We start from the raw sequence: 19,778 nt of genomic DNA, 5'->3' as shown, positions 1-19,778 counted from the left end.
AGGCGGCCTTCAGATTTGAGCACGTCAGCTCTTGGGGGATAGGGGCCAGTCAGAAAAGGGGGGTAGAGGGCTAGTATCCAGATATTCTTATTTTCTCAGTGACATTTTGTTGCGGGGGTGGGTGGCTAGAATTCAGTGTTTCACAGCCCTAGCTGCACAGTAGAACTCTCCCAAGAGTGCTTTCACAAGAGGCCATTACCCCAGTCACTCTCCCAGAGGTTGAGGCCACTGGGCATCAATATTTTTCCAAAGCACCCCTTCCCCCCTGCCGAGGTGATTCTGCTGTGTGGCCAGGTCCCAGAACCCCTGGGCAGCAGAAGCAGTGTGAACTGGCAAGCCACAATTCAGACGTGGTCACAACAGATTCCTGGGCCCCACTCCAAGAGTTTCTGATGCAGCAGCTCTGGGGCAGCACTGTAAATAGCATTTTCAGCAAGCTCCCAGGGCGTGCTGATGCTGCTGGTCAGTGGACCTCACCATGATAAGTTATTAGCAATTAATGCGGACTGTAGTCAAGTGCAGAATGAGAATGTCTACCGGGAGGTTGACAGGAAGCTGAGGGGATCCAAGATACCCAGTTTCAAGTTTTTTTCTTTTCCTTAAGACCTTTATTAGACTATCTAGACTTTACCTAATCAATATGTAGATGAGAGCCAGTGTGTTCTGGGACTAGGAAAGGAAATCTAAATTGAGAACTGACCAATAATCGAAGACCCCGGAGTGTTGAGCTCTTTGCACTTTCCTAAGTCTAGGTTTGTATCCTGTCTAGACTGGTTTAGTATGTAAAACTAGTAAGATGCTTCATAATTGGCACTGTTAATTTTCACATGTGAACGCCTGGGTATTTTCAATGGCTTTAATTCCATTTCCCCCAATGAGTACAAAGTACTAGAATTCCACATGGTTTCATTAGTGTCCCACATTCTCTCCCTTGTTTTTCTATTAAAAGGAAAAATAACCACCCCCCAGGATCTCACTGAAGCCCAGAAGGCAATGCTGGAAGATGAGGGGAACTTTTACTTTTGAGCACCCCCTTTTGTTATTCTCTTTATAAGTCAACGTGCCCCACCCCATGTGTGTGTGGGGGGGTAATTGGTTTTCTCTTTCTTAATGCCTCCCGGAGTCTTCCTGGCTCCTCTCTCCCCAACCCAGATTTGTATTTCCAACTATGTAGCAAATCTCCACGTATGTATTAAGCAGATACCTCAGATATATCTAAAATGATTCCCTCCTCAAGCGTGACTCCAAATCAACACCACCACCAAACCCTCCAACCTACCCTCCTCCATGCTCCAGCCCCTAGCACCTTTCCTGGAAGTAGAGGTTTGCAGCTGTCCTTTATCCTTCCAGCTCTGCAGGCTTGCATTCAGCCCCTCTCTGTCCTGGCCTCTTTTCTCCACCTTGCCTGCCACAATCTCTTGCTGTCCTGGATGTGGTCCATCCTTTGGGAACCACAGCAAATCGAACCATGTCACCTTGTCACCCCGGCAGGCTCTCTGAAGCCTTGATTCTCTTAGAATCTCCTAACTAAACTGCCTTTGTAGCCCGGCCCCACCCACCTCTCTACCTCACTTCTTGACACCATTTCCAGTTGTTTGGGGGGCCTAGCATTCTTCCTGGAACAGAATTTTGGATGACAAGAGCTGTTTAGAAGTTGCTTCTGAAAGCAGAAAATGAAAATTGACACGCTTAAAAACTTATTTTCAACCTTGGTCTCCCTCTTTTCTCACTTGGTCAACTGGGACCCATCCCCATGGTACCTGTCCTGAAACCTCACTTATCTACCCCTGCCTGGGCGACCAGGCACCAGCTCAGGTGGACCAGGGGAACTGCACCCTGCTTCTGGCCTGACTTCTTCTGGTTAATGGCCACTTTGTGATGCTGAGGCCCTGGTCCTCAGCCACCTTTTTTTCCTTTTCTCCAGCCCACCCGCCCTGCAACTTTTCCTGTCTCTTTTTTTTCTGGTTTTACTCTCTTGAAGTTGGTACTTGATCTTAAATTCCAGCATCGGTTGTGTTCTTGGAGGTCTCTGACAGAGGACACCGCTAGAACCATCCAAGTGGTTAAGGTTAATGTTTTTCTACCCTTCCCTCTCCCCAGCTCCTGTCCTTTGTGCTGATGGTGGTGGAGGGGGAAGGGATGATAGGCACATTCAGGTGTAAATGATTTGTGGTCTCCTGGGCCTGAACTTGATTGGGGGGGGGGGCCCACTTAAAGGCTGAAGGTGAAATTAACTACTAGTGTTTACTTTTTAATCCAAGCACACAGCCTGTACTCTGAATAGAATTCTTGTCATTTAGTATTTTTCAAATGTTTCTTTAACTATGACTTCTACCAAGAAATAGTTTTTTTAAGGGTATTTATTCATGAGAGGCAAACACATAGGTAGAGGGAGAAGCAGGCTCCCTATGGGGAGCCTGATGGGTGGGGAGCTCAATCCCTGGATCCGAGGATCACACCCTGAGCCAAAGGCAGATGCTCAACCGCTGAGCCATTCAGGTGTTCCCCAAGAAGTAATTTTATATTATAAGCCCGTGCATACTCGTCTGTGTCTCTACAGTACATATACACATTTATGATAGAAACAATACTTTCTCCAGATAACTGACTTTTATTGCATGTGATACACTCTGATATTTTAAGAAAAATGTGCTGACCCACTAAATTAAGGGTCAGAAAGCTTGTTCGGTAAGGAGCCATGAAGAGTCTCTGTCACATTCTCTGTATTTTAAACAACTCTTTAAAAATGTAAAAACCAGGACGCCTGGGTGGCTCAGCGGTTGAGCATCGGCTCAGGGTGTGATCCTGGAGTCCCAGGATCAAGTCCCACATTAGGCTCCCTGCGTGGAGCCTGCTTCTCCCTCTGTGCTTCTCTCTCTCTCTGTCTTTCATGAATAAATAAAAAAAAATCTTTAAAAAAATGTAAAAACCATTCTTAGTCTGCAGGCTTTACAAAAAAATGTCTTGCAGGCTGGATCTGGTTTGCAGTCCCCAAGCTAAATCAGTTTAACCACTACCTGCTTGCAGTCAGAAAACCACGGCTCTAGTTTGAACTCTCTGAAGGTTAATTGGGAGTACCTAGTTTGTGCTTCTTACCCTCTCTTCACTTTAAGGCCGTGGTTACTAAACCTGGCCGGATCACGTGCCAGGGAATATTCTTAAAACTGAGGTTCATAGGGACACCTGGCTGGCTCATTCGGTAGAGTATGTGACTCTTGATTTCAGGGGTGTGACTTGGAGTGGAGTTTACTTAAAAATTTATATATATATATATATATATAGAAAATATATATATACATTTGAAAAAATCAGGTTCACAGAACTTGCTGCTAAATCACTTTCTGGGCCCAAGAACCTGTTATGTATGAAAACATTAGCATAAGGTGACTGTATAAATCTTCCCTAAATGATTGGTGACTCCCTCACCCCTAAGAGGTTCTCCTAAGAAAGCAAAAGGGTTAACTTTGTAACTTAGGGACAAAAAGAACAATGGTCTTTCCTTTTAATTGGGTGGATTGGTGTCTTTTCTTTTGAACGCCATGATACAGTTCCTAACCTTAAAATTATGCTTTCCTTTGTAGCTTTGCCAATTTGAGAATTTACCCACATGGATTGGTGTTGTTGGATCTTCAGAGTTATGATGGTGATTCGCAAGGCCAAGAAGTTGACAGTGTTGGTTTTCACTTTTATTTATCTAATTTTTATTTACTTGTAATTATAAGTATTTGAGGATCATCAAGTCTCATATTTTTAATGATAAAATGATTTTGCTTAATTGCTGATCTCCCAGCTAACTTTAAACTTTCCTCCCAACAGATAAGTGATTTTAGAAGAAAAACAGTGGTTCCTCAATTGTTAGGAACCTGGCTTGCCATCATTCCCTCGACTGCTTGAATACTGAGTAATTTTACTTTCCATTGGATGGAATGTAAACCTTTAAGCAGGATGTGATATCTGCATTATCCTTAGGTTCTCTCCTGTCCCCATTATCTTGCTGGTGACTTACACTAAGGCTAGGTCAGCGCCATGTGGGCTAGTTGGTGTGGGTGTGGAACTGAGCCAGGCTTGGAGGCTGCTGTAGGAATGCAGGAGGACGGGAGTATCACACAGCTCTGTTACAGTGGCTTGAGCCTTCTGGAAATTTAGCTGTTCCACTCCGCTTATTCTATAAGCCCTTGACTTCTTTTCTTTTAATTGTAGCTTTTGAACAAAGTAGAAGAAAGAATGAAAGAATTGAGTCAGGACAGTACTGGGCGGGTGAAGCGGTAAGTCCACTCCTCAATGTCCTTTCATATTTATTTCACTGGTAAAATAATTGGAATGGTGGCGTTTTCCCGGAGTAGCGTCCGCTTCCAGCAACATGGTAGACTGACTGAGCTAATGGGTGCCTCACACTCAAACAAGACCAAAATGTATGAACACACACTATGAGCCATCACTGAGGGAAGCAACCAGAATACAGATTTACGTCGTTGACACTTTCTAGAAGATAGAATTTGTTTTGGCAAGACCTAGGATGTGAAGGACTTAATAGCTCAGTATGCGTAGTTTCATCAGCCCATAGGAAAGCTCCAGGACTGATGTAAGAGAACTAGAAGGTTGGTTAATCTCTGGTAGGGTAGAAAGCAGCAAACTGCTGGTAAACGAACCTAACAGTGTACAACTTACCTGCTTTGTTGGAATCTGTCGGAGCACCTAGATTTGTTTACCCCACCTAACTTCAGTATGCATTTCCTCAGCTCTAAAATTTCCCTCTTCCCTGTCCTTAAAAACATGTCTACACCCACACACTTTTCTGGACTTGTCATCTTTCCGTGCTTGCAGTTTTTCATCTATGCACCAACTTGAATTCCTGCTGTGTTCTGAAATGTGTTAACTCGATGATAGATAAAATGCCTCTGATTTTTCTTGGTCTTGCTTTTTATTGGGGCTACTTCTAGGAGTAAGTAAATAGATGGAAAGCATTTATAGATTTCAGGATTCATGAGAAGCCTTTGTTTTTTTTTTTTAAGATTTTATTTATTTATTCATGAGAGACACAGAGAGTGAGAGAGGCAGAGACATAGGCAGAGGGAGAAGCAGGCTCCACGTAGGGAGCCTGATGTGGGACTCGATCCAGGACCCCAGGATCACACCCTGGGCGGAAGGCAGGCGCTAAACCGCTGAGCCACCCAGGGATCCCGAAGTCTTTGTTTTTGCAATAGGAGTTTTATAAGTGAGAGTGCAGTTAAGCTTCAGATTTTCAGTTCAAAATACAGACCTTGCTTTTGCAATGTCCCTGTTCTTACATCTTTTCATAAAATTAGGGTAGAGGGAGTCAAGAAGTTATTGGGAATACTCGATGGCAGGCTTTTTGGTTTGGCCTCAAAAGGACAAGGATGGTGCCATTTTTCTGTCTGAAGAATGACCTGTTTAGAAATTTTATCATTAACAGTAACTTATAACATTATCTGAAATTAGTATTCCCCTGTGGCTGGTGAGTTAAATCTGAATTTTCAGTATTAGAAAGTTTATTTTTGTATTCTATTTTTCAAAAGAAAGAAACCAGGAGAATAAGCTTACATCCATTAAGTTTTGTTGAGGTTTGGGGGTGAGGGAGATGTCACAGTTGACGCAGTGTATGTGAGACCCAGGATGTATTCTGACTTTCTGAGTCATTTTTGATTTTTAGCAGTGAACGTTGAAGCCAGAGTTGTGCAGGGCTCCAGAGTATCTCCTATAGCCCATGACAAGGAGATGCACTTCATGCGAGGAGGAGTACTTCATCAAGATCAATGGCTTCCTCAACCCGTTAGAGATCCTTGTTTCTTGGCCAGTCTTTAAAAACCACTGTGCAAAAAAAAAAAAATAAAATAAAAATAAAAACCACTGTGCTGTGAGCTGCCTGGGTGGCTCAGTCACTGTGGTATGCGACTCTTGATCTCAGGGTCCTGAATTTGAGCCCCATGTTGGGTGTAGAGATTACTTAAAAATGAAATCTTAAAAAAAAAGAAATAAAATTATAAACCATTGTGTTGCAATCAAAGAAAGAGATCTTTAGCACTTGGTGACACAGTTGAAAATGGATATTTATTTTCATTGAGTTTGTGCATAGTTAGTAATTGTGTCTAGCTGGCTGAGTGTCAACTGGAGGATGGGTTTCCTCCCCTGAAAACCCATGACTTTTTTTTTAAAGATATATTTATTTTAGTTATTCATGAGATACACAGAGAGAGAGGCAGAGACATAGGCAGTGGGAGAAGTAGGCTCCATGCAGGGAGCCCAATGGGAAACTCGATCCCGGGTCTCCAGGATCACACCCTGGGCCGAAGGCAGGCGCTAAACCACTGAGCCACCCAGGCATCCCAAAACCCATGACTTGATACTTGTCACCTTCATCTAATGTCACAAGTGGTTTACTCTCCCACCTCCCTCCACCCGCCAACCATCAGCCAGGGGCAGAAGAGGCCTCTCCCAAGTTCTGTTTGCTGCTGATGGTGGAGGAGGTGGTTGGTATTGCCTGTTTGGAGCTCTACGTTTTACAAAACAAACCTCTGGTCTGTGAACATTCCAGCAGCTGTATTTGTTCACTTGAAAAGTGGTTAAATCAGGAGTTGTTAGGATTGAATGAGAGTTCATGGAAATTTGCTTTGTAAATCTCAGTGTCCTTTTTTCTTCTTAATAGATTATTTATTGAGAGTGTGCTTGCAAGTGCAAGTATCGGGAGGGACAGTGGCAGAGGGAGAGAGAATCTCCAGCAGACTCCACACCCAGTGAGAGTCGGGGCTCTATCCCATGACCCTGAGATCATGTCCTGAGCTGAAATCAAGAGTCAGATACTCAACCGACTGAGCCACCCAGGCACCCCGATCTTAGTGTTCTTTATAGTTAATAGTGTTAGCTCAGAGGAAGCTTCAGTAGGGCAGGTTCAGACTGTATTCCCGGAAACAGGTGAGTGGGAGGGCAGACTCCTCACTACAGCAAGTCCGAGGTAGCAGATCTCAGCATACAGTTGTTTTACTGTTGAACACCACCGTGTTTGAGAACACGTGACTTGGATGCAGTTGTGTTCTGTATGCAGCGAGTTCTCATTTTGTGTTCCTGTTAGATTTGCCAACCCCCTTTTCTGGGTCTGGTTTTCATTGTCATTTAGTGTCCTCTGCTGGTAGTTTCTAATACATTCACGTCTGAAATACTGAGCATTTACAAAAGAAGGGAGTGGGAAAATCATCACTTTGCAGTCCCCTTCTAGTAATAATTGATTCAGGCAAGAATCGTCTAGATGCCAAAGCCACTACTGGAGGTTTATTGGGAGATCAGACCCTTCATTCGGCAGCCTGCTTAGTAATTTCAAAGGGAGAAAATGTACCTTTGCAAATGGAGGGATCTGATGCCATCCACTTTAACCAAGTGGTCACATTTAGTTAGCATCTCTAATAATAGGACATGCACACATCTTCTGGCCCTGATGGTGATGCTTGTGTAAATATATGCCAACCTGACTTTAATGAAGAGATCTTCAGGCAAATCCACCTTAGGGATTTTCTGCGGAATACCTGGTCTGGACTTCCTGAGATGTATTGAAACACATAGGGCGATAAACCTACTAGATGAAATGAGGGTTAGAAAGGAAAACAAAATACAGCATATGATCCTTCATTCAAAAGCAGAACAGCTATAAATGACATGATTGGGACAGTTGTGGGGGTATTTGAATATGGATTCTGTACCAGATGATGGTATTACATCCATGTGCGCTTGCACGAATGTGGTAGTGGCAGTGTGGCTGTGTAGGCAGTCTTAAGAGATTCCTGCTGGGGTCCTTGAGTGGCTTGGTTGGTTTGGCTTCTGCCTTCAGCTTGGGTTGGGTCGTGGTCCCGTGATCCTGGGGTCGAGCTCCGTGTTGGGCTCCCTGCTCAGTGGGGAGTCTGCTTCTCCCTCTGCCCTTCCCCCTGCTCATGCTTGTGCGCGCACACGCTCTCTCTCTGAAATACATAAAATCTTTTTTTTTTAAAGATTTTAAAGAGCTTGAAAGCTCAAGCTTCAGATTTGTATACTATTCAGGAATTGGCCTGAGGTCATGTGACCTGCTTTGGTACACTCCTTCCTGGTTTGCTTTTTTTTTTTTTTTTTCTTAAAGTAGTACATCCAACCCGGGGCTTGAACTCCCAACCCTGAGATCAAGGGATGAATGGTCTTGACGACTAACCCAGCCAGGCGCCCCTCCAGATTCACTTTTTTTTAAAAAAGATTTTATTAATTTGAGAGAGAGCACAAGCAGTGGGAGTGGGGTGGGGAAGAAGCAGGCCTCCCCATGGAGCAGAGAGCCCAACACGGGGCTTGATCCCAGGACCTGAGATCATGACCTGAGCCAAAGGCAGACGTTTAACCAACTGAGCCGCCTCCAGGTTCACTTTCAAGGCAGCATTACCATTAGCAGTGTTCCTCTGTAAGGCTCATTCTTGTTTTCCCTTTTTCCAGATTACCACCCATAGTTCGAGGAGGGGCCATCGACAGATACTGGCCCACTGCTGATGGTCGCCTGGTTGAGTATGACATAGATGAAGTGGTGTATGATGAAGATTCACCTTATCAGAACATTAAAATTCTACACTCGAAGCAGTTTGGAAATATTCTCATCCTTAGTGGGGATGTTAGTAAGTATTCCATCCCTACCCCAAACACATGGCAAAGTGACAGTGTTTTTTATTTAGATTGTGGTGCTTTCCTGACAAATACCACCATTATGGATTTGTCCTAGTTTGTCCTTGGCAGTGCTGTTTTTTTGAAAGGAATATTTATGTCCTATTAACCTGTGGATTATCTGGGCTTTCATGTTTTCTTTTGTTATTTGACTTTTAAAAGATTTTATTTTATTTATTTGAAAGATAGAGAATGCATGAGCAAGGGGAAGGGCAGAGGGACAGAGGAAGCAGACACTGCTCAGGGCAGAGCTGGACCTGAACCTGGGGCTCTGACCTACGACCCTGAGATCATGACCTGAGCTAGCCGAATATGTAATCAACTAAGCCACCCAGACGCCCCAGGCTTTGATGTTTTATAGCAGATGTTTTATATATCATGAAAACTTTGTCTTAATAATTCCTTTTTCTTAGTATTCTTAGTGTTGAGTATTTAGATTATACGTATATAAAGAAAATATGATTGCTTATTTTTTTAATCTTTTTTGTTACAGAAAATTTCAAACCTAAGTAGACAAAATAGTATGATGAACCCATGTGTCCTCGCTATTGAGTGCTAACAATTAGCAACTCCTGACCAGTTTTGTTTCCCCTAAACCCTGGTTAACTTTCTCCTCTCTTATTATTTGGAACAACTCTTAGATGTCATATTTCATGTAATAAAAGAAGTAATTGTTTTTAATTAGCATATCAGAACATTCTCAAGACTGAATTTTTTTCCCCTACCGACCAAGGTATCTGTATGTAATATATTGTATTGGGTGTCAGATGAGTAGGGTTGATGAAAAGTCCACAATCAAAAAAGAAAAAAGTACCTCTTCTGCACATGGTTACAGTTTTTGAAGATTGAAAATGAAAAAAAAAATTGCCTTTTAGACTAGATTCCAGCACTTTCTAGTGTGATGAGTCCAGTTACAGTGTGGGTTTGGGTAGAATAACCATTTTGTACCTGTTTTTCCTCCCTAGATCTGGCGGAGAGTGATTTGGCATATACCCAGGCCATCATGGGCAGTGGAAAAGAAGATTACAGTGGCAAAGATGTACTGATTCTCGGGGGTGGAGATGGGGGCATATTATGTGAAATAGTCAAACTGAAACCAAAGATGGTCACTATGGTAGAGATATCCTTTGGAGATCAAGTTCAATTGGGTTCTTACGTTTTCTTCCTCCTTCTTTGTCTTAAGACTCCAGTTACTGTTATGAGGCAAATGCGTTATAAATACTGCCTTGAACAAACATTTCCATTTAGTACCAATAGCCTTTTTAAAAATTAAAAAAAATTTTTAATGGAGTTCAATTTGCCAACATTTAGCATAACACCCAGTGCTCATCCCACCAAGTGCCTTCCTCAGTGCCCGTCACCCAGTCACCCCAACCCCCCCAACCCCCCCCCCACCTCCCCTTCCACTACCCCTTGTTCATTTCCCAGAGTTAGGTGTCTCTCGTGTTTTGTCACCCACACTGATATTTTCACTCATTTTCTCTCCTTTCCCTTTATTCCCTTTCACTAATTTTTATATTCCCCAAATGAATGAGACCATATAATGTTTGTCCTTCTCCTATTGACTTCTTTCACTCAGCATAATACCCTCCAGTTCCATCCACCTCGAAGCCAATGGTGGGTATTTGTTGTTTCTAATGGCTGAGTAATTAATATTCCATTGTATACATAGACCACGTCTTCTTTATCCATTCATCTTTCGATGGACACTGAGGCTCCTTCCACAGTTTGGCTAACCAATAGGCTTTTTATGTGGCTACAAACAAAGCAGCAGAGATGATGTAGTTGAGAAAAAGAGAAAGCAACCTTGGTTTTGTGTCTACTGCTTAGCACTTTCTGAAAGGTCTTCACGAGAAGAGAAAATTTAGTTCTTTTTGAGTGACCTTGGTATAAAAATGAAATCATGGTCTCATTCTTCTTTTTTTTTTGTAGTAAATCTGATATCTACATTAGTGTTGTAAACCTTGTTTGTCTTACCTTTATTTTTTTTAAGATTTGATTTTACTTTATTAAGATTTTATTTATTGGGGATTCCTGGGTGGCTCAGTGGTTTAGCACCTGCCTTTGACCCGGGGCATGATCCTGGAGTCCCAGGATCGAGTCCCACATCGGGCTCCCCGCATGGAGCCTGCTTCTCCCTCTGCCTGTGTCTCTGCCTCTCTCTCTGTGTCTTTCATGAATAAATAAAATCTTTTTAAAAATTTATTTATTTATTTATTTATTTATTTATTTATTTGAGAGTGTGCGCACAGGGAGGGGCATAGGGAGAGGCAGAGAGAGAATCTCAGGCAGACTGCATGCCGAGCCGAATACAGGGGATGATCTCACAACACTGAGATCATGACCTGAGTTGAAATCAAGAGTTGGACGCTTAACCGACTAAGCCACCCCGGTGCCCTTACTTTTTCTTTAAAATATTATTTCAGAATTCTTTAGTAGATCCAAATTCAGGATAAATTTCTCCTTGACTTGTTTGAACATCGACCAAATGGTGATTGATGGATGTAAGAAATACATGCGGAAAACATGTGGCGACGTCTTAGACAATCTTAAAGGAGACTGCTATCAGGTAATTATGTTTTCTAGATAACATTTTTAAGTCAACTAATAATATGTTATTGACTTGAATTATACCTTCCTAAACAGCTTTAAGTATAATTGGTTAAGAAGGTAAATCCTCTTCCAGGGAAGGAAATTTACCCCCCCCCAAACTGAGAAGGTACTTTGTGACCCTAAATCAAAGTAGGCCATTCTATAGGTTTACACAGAGTTTTATTCAGGGACACTGACTGACAGGATTGGGCAGAGAATGATCCATGGCAGCTGTGTAGTTATTATCTGCAAAGTCCAGACTATAGCCCACAGATTTTATGGAGCGAAAGGACAGGAAGAAAGGGCATGGAACCAATAAAAAAAAAATACAAAAAAAAGAAAGGGCATGGTAGTGAGATCATACAGTTCCCATGTACCTCAGAGGGTAGGCATGCACCTAATTGACCTTTAATCAAGCTAATCTTTAATTAGATTTTATGGCACCACCTGTGCATCAGGAAGGGGAAAGGCTGTTACCTCTAAGAGATTCATGGGAAGCCAAAACCCATCCCAGCCTTCCTTGGCAGGCATTTCTGAGGTACGGATATTAATCTCCAAGGTGTTGGAACATGTAGTTCCAAGATAAGAGGGGCAGCGATGGACTCCGTATTATCAGCACCCTTACCTTCTGCTCTTCTAGTTCTTTGCTGAGACTCCTATAATAAAAGAGTAACAAAAGCAGAAGTTGATTGACGTATATACATCGCGTATACTTGGGAGAGACCCAGAGCTGAGTAACTCAGAGGTAGCTTTAGAATTTAGGTTTAAATATCATCTAAATAGGGAAAGGGGTCAAGGTGCCTTGGGGAGTGAGTGACTTGTAGGAAAGATAATGGGCCCTTGCAAGACTGGATGGGGTAGGTACAATATTTGTGACTAAGTTTGTCTGGATGGTGGTATCCATCTCCTGTCCCGTGATAAATAAAGGTCAACCTTCCCTTGTAGAATCCCCTAGAGAGGGGATCTCCCCCAATTCAGTTTTATTTCGGAGGATCTATGTTTAGGCAGATTAAAGGGAGAATCCAGAGAAATCTGCTTTTTGCATTTGTTGTTTTTCAAGTGCCCACAGCTCAAAATAATCAATATACCAAAGTGCCATATTTTGAGGTGGCATATTCTGCTGCACTTCAGACTCTTTGTGTGAGTTCTATGAATGTCTGAACAGTTGCTTCTTGCTGAGCAAATTAGTTTCTCTCCTAAATTGTACTGTACTTGCAAGTTGATCAATTACTAGTTTGTAGGATACGTTTTGTATTGTATTTTGAGCATGCATGTGTTCGGTGCTCATATCTATACTAATTAGAGCAATATAACATACATTTTATTTGAACAGGATCTTAAATGTCTCAAAAAAAAGGTATCTGTCTCCAGATTTATTTTTTTAAATTTTTTTAAAAAAAATTTATTCATTTATTCATGAGAGACACACACACAGAGAGAGAGAGAGAGAGAGAGAGAGAGAGGCAGGGAAGGGACACAGGCAGAGGGAAAAGCAGGCTCCATGCAGGGAGCCTGATGTGGGGACTCGATCCCTGGACTCCAGGATCACGCCCTGGGCTGAAGGCAGGCGCCAAACTGCTGAGCCACCCAGGGATCCCCTGTCTTCAGATTTATAAACCGTTTAGACGAGTGCCTTAATTTATTGATCTGTAAATTGCTTAACCCTACCCCATCTTGCCTAATGTATTTGCATCCAAATTTGATCTCGTGGTGCATACAAGTTAATTTTTTAAGCAGAGAGAATTCTTTCTATATTGCAATGTAGGTGTGATTGTTTTGTGGGCAAAAGGGAAAGGAGGATATATATATATACACACATACATATATATACACACATACATATATATACACACATACATATATATATGTGTGTATATATTTCACATGTACTGTTTGAGAGTTTTAAGAAGGGACAGAGGGTTAAGTTAATCAGAGCATGACAGATTTGTTTAACATGGAGCTAAAAGTTACCATTGTTGTCAAATAATGTTTGCATTGTTAGCCAGACTCTCTGCCTAAGGTGTTTTAACCTGTCATCCTCAAACCTGTACCAAGTGGCTATTGTTTCTATGTTATAGCTAAAGAAGATGAAACTTAACAGAGTTTAAAAGACATTTATTCAAGGTTGTAGGGTAACTTTAGAAGAGTAATTCAGTAAGATTCCTGTCTCCCTGGCTCCTTCTGTTAACTCCCTTGTATGAATTCAGAAAAACAATTTAAGCATAAATAGAACCACAAACCCAAACCTGCAGTAAGGTGGAGTTGTAGGTTGTTATAATTAGAGGCTGAATGTATGTGGGATGATTTACTAATGGCTTTAGAAGACAACTCTTGACTTGCAAGTCTGTCTGAAAGCAGAGCACCAAAGGCAGGTGGTGACTTTGACAATTGGACATTCCAGGAAATGGAAAAGTAGTATTTTATTTGAAGTGGTTCTGCTTTTGAGGAAGTTGGATGCCTGAATGCACCTGCCTACCCCTCCTGTCTTCTTGCTGGATTAGAACAACCATTAAGGGAAGCCTGGAAAATTCTTCTGAGGTTGGGGGTTGCTAGTCTGGGGATAATAATAGGCAAGCCCCTTAGCCATTAAAATACTACCATTAAAAATACACCAGCTCTTTGTAAATGTTTATTTTTATTTTTTTAAATTTAATTATTCATGAGAGAGACATAGGCAGAGGGAGAAGCAGGCTCCACGTGGGGAGCCCGATGTGGGACTTGATCCCAGGACCCCACCTGAGCCAAAGGCTCAACTGCTGAGCCACCCAGGTGCCCCTTTGCAAATGTTTATTATTTGGAAAACACATAATTACTCCATTAGTCATCTTTTATTTTTATTTTTTTAATTAAAATTTTTTTTTAAAGATTTATTTTTTATTCATAAGGGACACACAGAGAGAGAGAGAGAGAGAGAGAGGCAGAGACGTAGGCAGAGAGAGAAGCAGGCTCCATGCAGGAAGCCCAATGTGGGGCTGGATCCTTGGACTCCAGGATCACACCCTGGGCGTGAAGGCAGACGCTCAACTGCTGACCACGCAGCCGTCCCCTGTTAATCATTTTTAGAAAATAGGAAATGTTCCAAAACGCTCCCCATTCCTTTTATAATGGTGGAGTAACCTTCATGCTAAAATCCTTAAGGTAGTACAAAAAGGAAACCTAAAGATTGGTTTTGAGGAGTGTATAAGATTTTCAAGTAAAAGAGTAAATTAAATCTAGCGGTTCATTTAAAATAACTCCATTAGGCCCAAGAAAGATTTAGTTCAGAAACATAAAAATGGGAATCTTAAGAAACCTGTCAACATGATTCATTATTAAATGAATTATTTTAAAATATTAACAGATGACAAAGCATTTGGGGGATATTTAGCAGTCATTCTTAATAAAGTCTTTTATCTTAATAAAGATAAAACTGCAATAGAAGGGAGACTACCCAAACATAACAAACTATCAAATTTAATGTTAATGTAAAATGGTGAGATACAGAAGGCATTTCCAGTAAAACTGGAAGTAAAGTGAAGATGCTTATTGTTACCTTTATTCAACATTGTTTTTTTAAGATTTTATTTATTTATTCATGAGAGACACTGAGAGGGAGAGGCAGAGACATAGGCAGAGGGAGAAGCAGGCTCCATGCAGGGAGCCCGATGTGGGACTTGATCCCAGAACTCCGGGATCACGTCCTGAGCCGAAGGCAGACCCTCAACTGCTGAGCCACCCAGGCGTCCATCAACATTGTTTTTGAGGTATTAGCTAATGCAGTAAGGTAGGAGAATGAAAACAGTATAAATATAGAAAGAATCATTATTTGCAGATGATATGAGTGCTTTGAAAATCTAGGAAACTCATCTAGAAAATTAGTTGAGTTAATGAGAATTTGGTAAAGTGATTGGGCAATCAAAAAAAATTTTTTAAGCTATGTTAAATGCAAAAAAGTTTGAATAGAAATTGGAGGTAGAGAGTGGGCTGGAGAGCCTATTCAGAATAATCAATTTTTTTTTAATTTGTAATTTTAATTCTAGAGTAGTTAACGAGTATTATATTAGTTTCAGATGTATAATATAGTGATTCAACGATTCTCTGCATTGCTCAGTGCTCATCACGATAAGTGTACTCCTAATCCCCATCACCTATTTCCCCCATCCCCCTGCCCACCTTCCCTCTGTAACCATCTGATGAATATAATTAAGGGTGGTTTTTGGTTTGTCTCTTTTGTTTGCTCATTTGTTTCTTAAATTCCACATATGAGTGAAATCCTATGGCATTTGTCTTTCTCTCACTGACGTTTCACTTAGCATAATACACTGTAGCTCCATCCATGTCATTACAAGTGGCAAGATTTTGTTTTTTTATGGCTGAATAAAATCCCGCTGTGTATAAACACACACACACACACACACACACACACACACACACTTTTTTATCCATTCATCAATTGATGGACCCTTGGGCTGCTTCCATATCTTGGCTCTTGTAAATAATGCTGCCATAAACGTTGGGGTGCACGTATCCCTTTGAATTAATAATGTTCTTGTATTCTTTGGGTAAATATCCAGTAGTGCAATTGCTGGGTCATAGGGTAGTTCTTTTTTTTTTTTTTTTTAACTTTTTGAGGAACTTCCATACTGTTTTCCATAGTGGCTGCCCCCGTTTGCATTCCCACCAATATTCCCTTTTCTCCACATCCTCACCAACACGTGTTGTTTCTTGTGTTGTTAATTTTAGCCATTCTGACAGGTGTCAGGCAATACCTCACTGTAGCTTTGATTTGCATTTCCCTGACGATGAGTGAGGTTGAGCATCTTTTCAAGTATCTGTTGGCCATCTAGATGTCTTTGGAAAAATGTCTGTTTATATCTTCTGGCCATTTTTAAGTTGGATTGTTTGTATTTTGGGTATTGAGTTGTGTAAATTCTTTATATATTTTGGATCCTAACCTTTTATCAACTATGTCATTTGTAAATATCTTCTCCCATTTCATAGGTTGTCTTTTAGTTTTGTTGATTGATTGTGTCCTTTGCTGTGCAGGAGCTTTTATTTTTTATTATTTTTTTAAAAGATGCATTTCATATTTTATTTATTATTTTTAAATATTTTATTTATTTATTCATAGAGACAGAGAGAGAGAGGCAGAGATACAGGCAGAGGGAGAAGCAGGGTCCACGCAGAGAGCCTGACGTGGGACTGGATCCAGGGTCTCCAGGATCATGCCCCAGGCTGCAGGCGGCGCTAAACCGCTGCACCACTGGGGCTGCCCAGGAGCTTTTTATTTTGATGTCCCAGTGGTTTATTTTTGCTTTTATTTCCCTTGCCTCAGGAGACCTATCTAGAGAAAGGTTGCTATGACTAATGTTAGAGGTTACTGCCTGTGCTCTCTCCTAGGATTTTTATGGTTTCAGGTTTTACAGTTAGGACTTATGACCAATTGTTAAATACCTGGGAATATATTTAAATAAGAATGGTATTGTGGTACTGGTAAGAATTATGTCAGGATCTTCTTGAAAGACCATAACTGAAGTTGGAATATACGGAGAGACATGTTATATTTTTAAGACGAGAACACCAGAACAATGTCTGTAACTTCCTAATTACAAGTAGTTCTAATCAGAATCCGAAAGTTTTTAGAATTAGATCAAATGATTTTTGAGTTCATTTGTAACAATAAATACCTAAGAATAGCCAAAAAATAAATTTAAAAAAATCATACTGCTGGGAGATTTTCCTGTTGTTTATCATTTACTGTTAAAGCATAGTAACTAAATAGTGTGGTGTTGACACAGGAATGGATAAAAGGAATGGCACAGAGACTTTGAACATGTCTGAGTATATATTTGTACTAGTAATAGATGGCCTAAGCTATATTTCAGTTTGCTTGGGAAAAGGAGATTTAGTTGATTTCATAGGCCATGCCAACACAATGGGCTGTCCATTCCCATGAGAACAAAGTTAACATGACCTTGGAAGCCATAGAAAAGTTAATCTCAGATGGCTTAAGCTCTGGATACAAAAACTTAATACATTTAGGGAAATTTAGCATATTTAACTTTGGATTTAGGAAACCTTTTAAAAGAAAGACAAACCCAGAAACCATAACAACAACCTAATCCCATAAATGAAGCTGGAAAAACTGGTAACAGACACGACAGGGATTTAATCCCTTTAATAATATAAAGAGCCCCTACAATTTAAAATTTAAAAATTAAGATAATTAAATGGAAAAAATGTAAAGGGCATGAACTGGTATTTCTCAGAAGACAAAAATTAAATATCCTATAAACTTCTAACAAGATGCTCACCCCTTTTAGTGGCCCAGCAAGTTCACGTGAAGACATTAGCGAAGGACCTGTCGCAATAGAAGAGGGACAACATCCAGTGTTGGGGAGGATGCAAGGGAATAGGTGCTTGCATGCATAGCTAGTTGGGGCATGAGTTACTATCCAAACTATAAAAACTAAAATCTACATCCCTTTTGTATCAGCAACCTAGTGTTTGAATGTCTGGCTTACAGCCAGACATCTATACAAGGAGGTTAAAGAGTAGTTTTTTATGGAATGGTACAATATAAAAAAAAAATTAGGGGATCCCTGGGTAGCTTGGTGGTTTAGCACCTGCCTTCGGCCCAGGGCCTGATCCTGGAGTCCCGGGATCGGGTCCCGCGTCGGGCTCCTTCCAATAGAGCCTGCTTCTCCCTCTGCCTGTGTCTCTGCCTCTCTCTCATGAATAAATAAAATCTTAAAAAAAAATCATTATCCCCCCCAAAAATCTACGATGACACCGAACAGTGTTAGATGAAAAACTTCAAGTTCAGAATATGTGTGATCCTAGTTCTAAAAAGAACAGCATGTGTGTTTATCTGAGAACGTGTGTTGGTAAGAGTGTATACGAGCATAGGAGAAAACTGAGCATATCACACAGGATTGATTAGTGTCTTCTAGATCTTCGAATGGTTGTACTTAGATGATACATTAAGTGAAGCAAGTTATAAAACCTTAGGGCTATAAGATCGAGTTCTTAAAATTGTGACTTGAGGATCTCTGTGAGAACATTCATAGGAAAAATCCTGGAATGGGTTATTTTAGGGAATTTTGGCAAACGACTTCTGACTTCTATGAATTTTTCATGAGTATGTATTTTGTAACTAGAAAAATATAAGGCAAGGAGAGTAACTCCTCTGTTAGTTCAGGATGTTACCTACAGCCAGATGGGTCCCCAGCCTATGGCTTCAATACTTAAAAGATAAGGAAAGCCCCAAACTTACTTCCTTGTACAGTTGACCCTTGAACAACATGGGGGTTAGGAATGCTGACCCCTACACACAGAAATTTGCACATAACTTTAAAAAATTTTTTTTAAAGATTTTATTTATTTATTCATGAGAGAAGCAGAGACACAGGCAGAGGGAGAAGCAGGCCCCATGCAGGGAGCCCGATGTGGGACTCGATCCTGAGACCCCCAAGGGTCATGCCCTGGGCCGAAGGCAGTGCTAAATGGCTGAGCCACCTGGGCTGCCCTGCATGTAACTTTTGACTCCCCCAAAACTTTACTTAATAACATTCTGTTGACTGGAGGTGTTACCAAGAACATAAATAGTCAACACATTTTGTATGTTATATGTATTATATACTATATTCCTACAATAAAGTAAGCTAGAGAAAATGTGATTAAGAAAATCATAAGGAAGAGAAAATATTTTTACAATATTCTATGGTATTAGGGGAAAAAAACCTGCAAATAAGTGGACCCAGACAGTTCAAACCGATGTTGTTCAAGGATAACTGTTTATTGTAAAGGATCTGTTTGAGAATTCCAGCTCTTAACTGCTGTACTCATTAATAATTGTGATTGTGGGAGTTGGTATTCTTTTACATAATTGTATTACCAACAGTATTCAAAGTGGTAAAAAAAAATATCTTGAAAAACTGTAGGTTAATAGTTTGAGGTGAGATGTAAAAAATCAATAGACAATGTAGTCATTAAGTGGCATAAAAAGAAAAACTAAAAGTAGAAGAAAATATAGATAGTAGTAGGAGAGGCAATATAGATTCAAGTGTGAACTTGGCTTTCATATAGATATAGGTGTACTTCTTGGCTCCATTTCCTATTGGGTACCTTTGGGCAAGCTACGTAACCCTTCTCCTCTCCTTCCCCCCCCTTCTCCTTCTTACTCTGTCTCCCAAGAGTATGGGATGCTTCATGAATTTGTCTCTCATCCTTGTGCAGAGGCCATGCTAATCTTTCTGTATCCTTCCAATTTTAGTATGTGTGCTGCTGAAGCAAACGCTGCATATCCTTTCCCTCTCTCTCTCTCTCTCTCTTTTGGAGGGGCAGAGGGAGAAGAAGAGAGAGGGGAGAGAAGAGAATCTTAAATAGGCTCCACTCCTCACCCAGCACAGAGCCCAAGTGCTCCATCCCACAACCCTGAAATCATGACCTGAGCCAAAATCAAGAGTCAGGTACTTAGCCAACTGAGCCACCCAGGCGCCCCTTTGTAACCCCTCTTAATTTTT

At 40.9% G+C, this 19,778-nt stretch overlaps 1 protein-coding gene and 1 non-coding gene across 7 annotated transcripts in view; one reads left to right on the top strand and one right to left on the bottom strand.

The window, feature by feature from the left end:
- The window catches only part of SMS (spermine synthase), a 54,426-nt gene that overhangs the window by 24,777 nt on the left and 9,871 nt on the right, over window positions 1-19,778 (top strand). For all 6 annotated transcript variants that reach the window (XM_072816349.1, XM_072816345.1, XM_072816347.1 and 3 more), the window contains exons 3-7: window positions 3,582-3,672; window positions 4,201-4,265; window positions 8,461-8,636; window positions 9,648-9,804; window positions 11,164-11,251. In XM_072816349.1, coding sequence (XP_072672450.1) covers window positions 3,582-3,672; window positions 4,201-4,265; window positions 8,461-8,636; window positions 9,648-9,804; window positions 11,164-11,251 — 577 coding nt within the window. The remainder of the gene's footprint in view (window positions 1-3,581; window positions 3,673-4,200; window positions 4,266-8,460; window positions 8,637-9,647; window positions 9,805-11,163; window positions 11,252-19,778) is intronic.
- Window positions 19,447-19,548, bottom strand: LOC140628873 (U6 spliceosomal RNA). Its single transcript, XR_012026805.1, has one exon. It is a non-coding gene; the product is annotated as a U6 spliceosomal RNA (small nuclear RNA).

The sequence above is a fragment of the Canis lupus genome, chromosome X (assembly GCF_048164855.1).
Source record: "Canis lupus baileyi chromosome X, mCanLup2.hap1, whole genome shotgun sequence".
Classification (NCBI taxonomy): domain Eukaryota; kingdom Metazoa; phylum Chordata; class Mammalia; order Carnivora; family Canidae; genus Canis; species Canis lupus.
The sequence above is the reverse complement of the archived record's forward strand: the minus strand, read 5'-3'. Positions and strand labels throughout refer to the sequence as shown.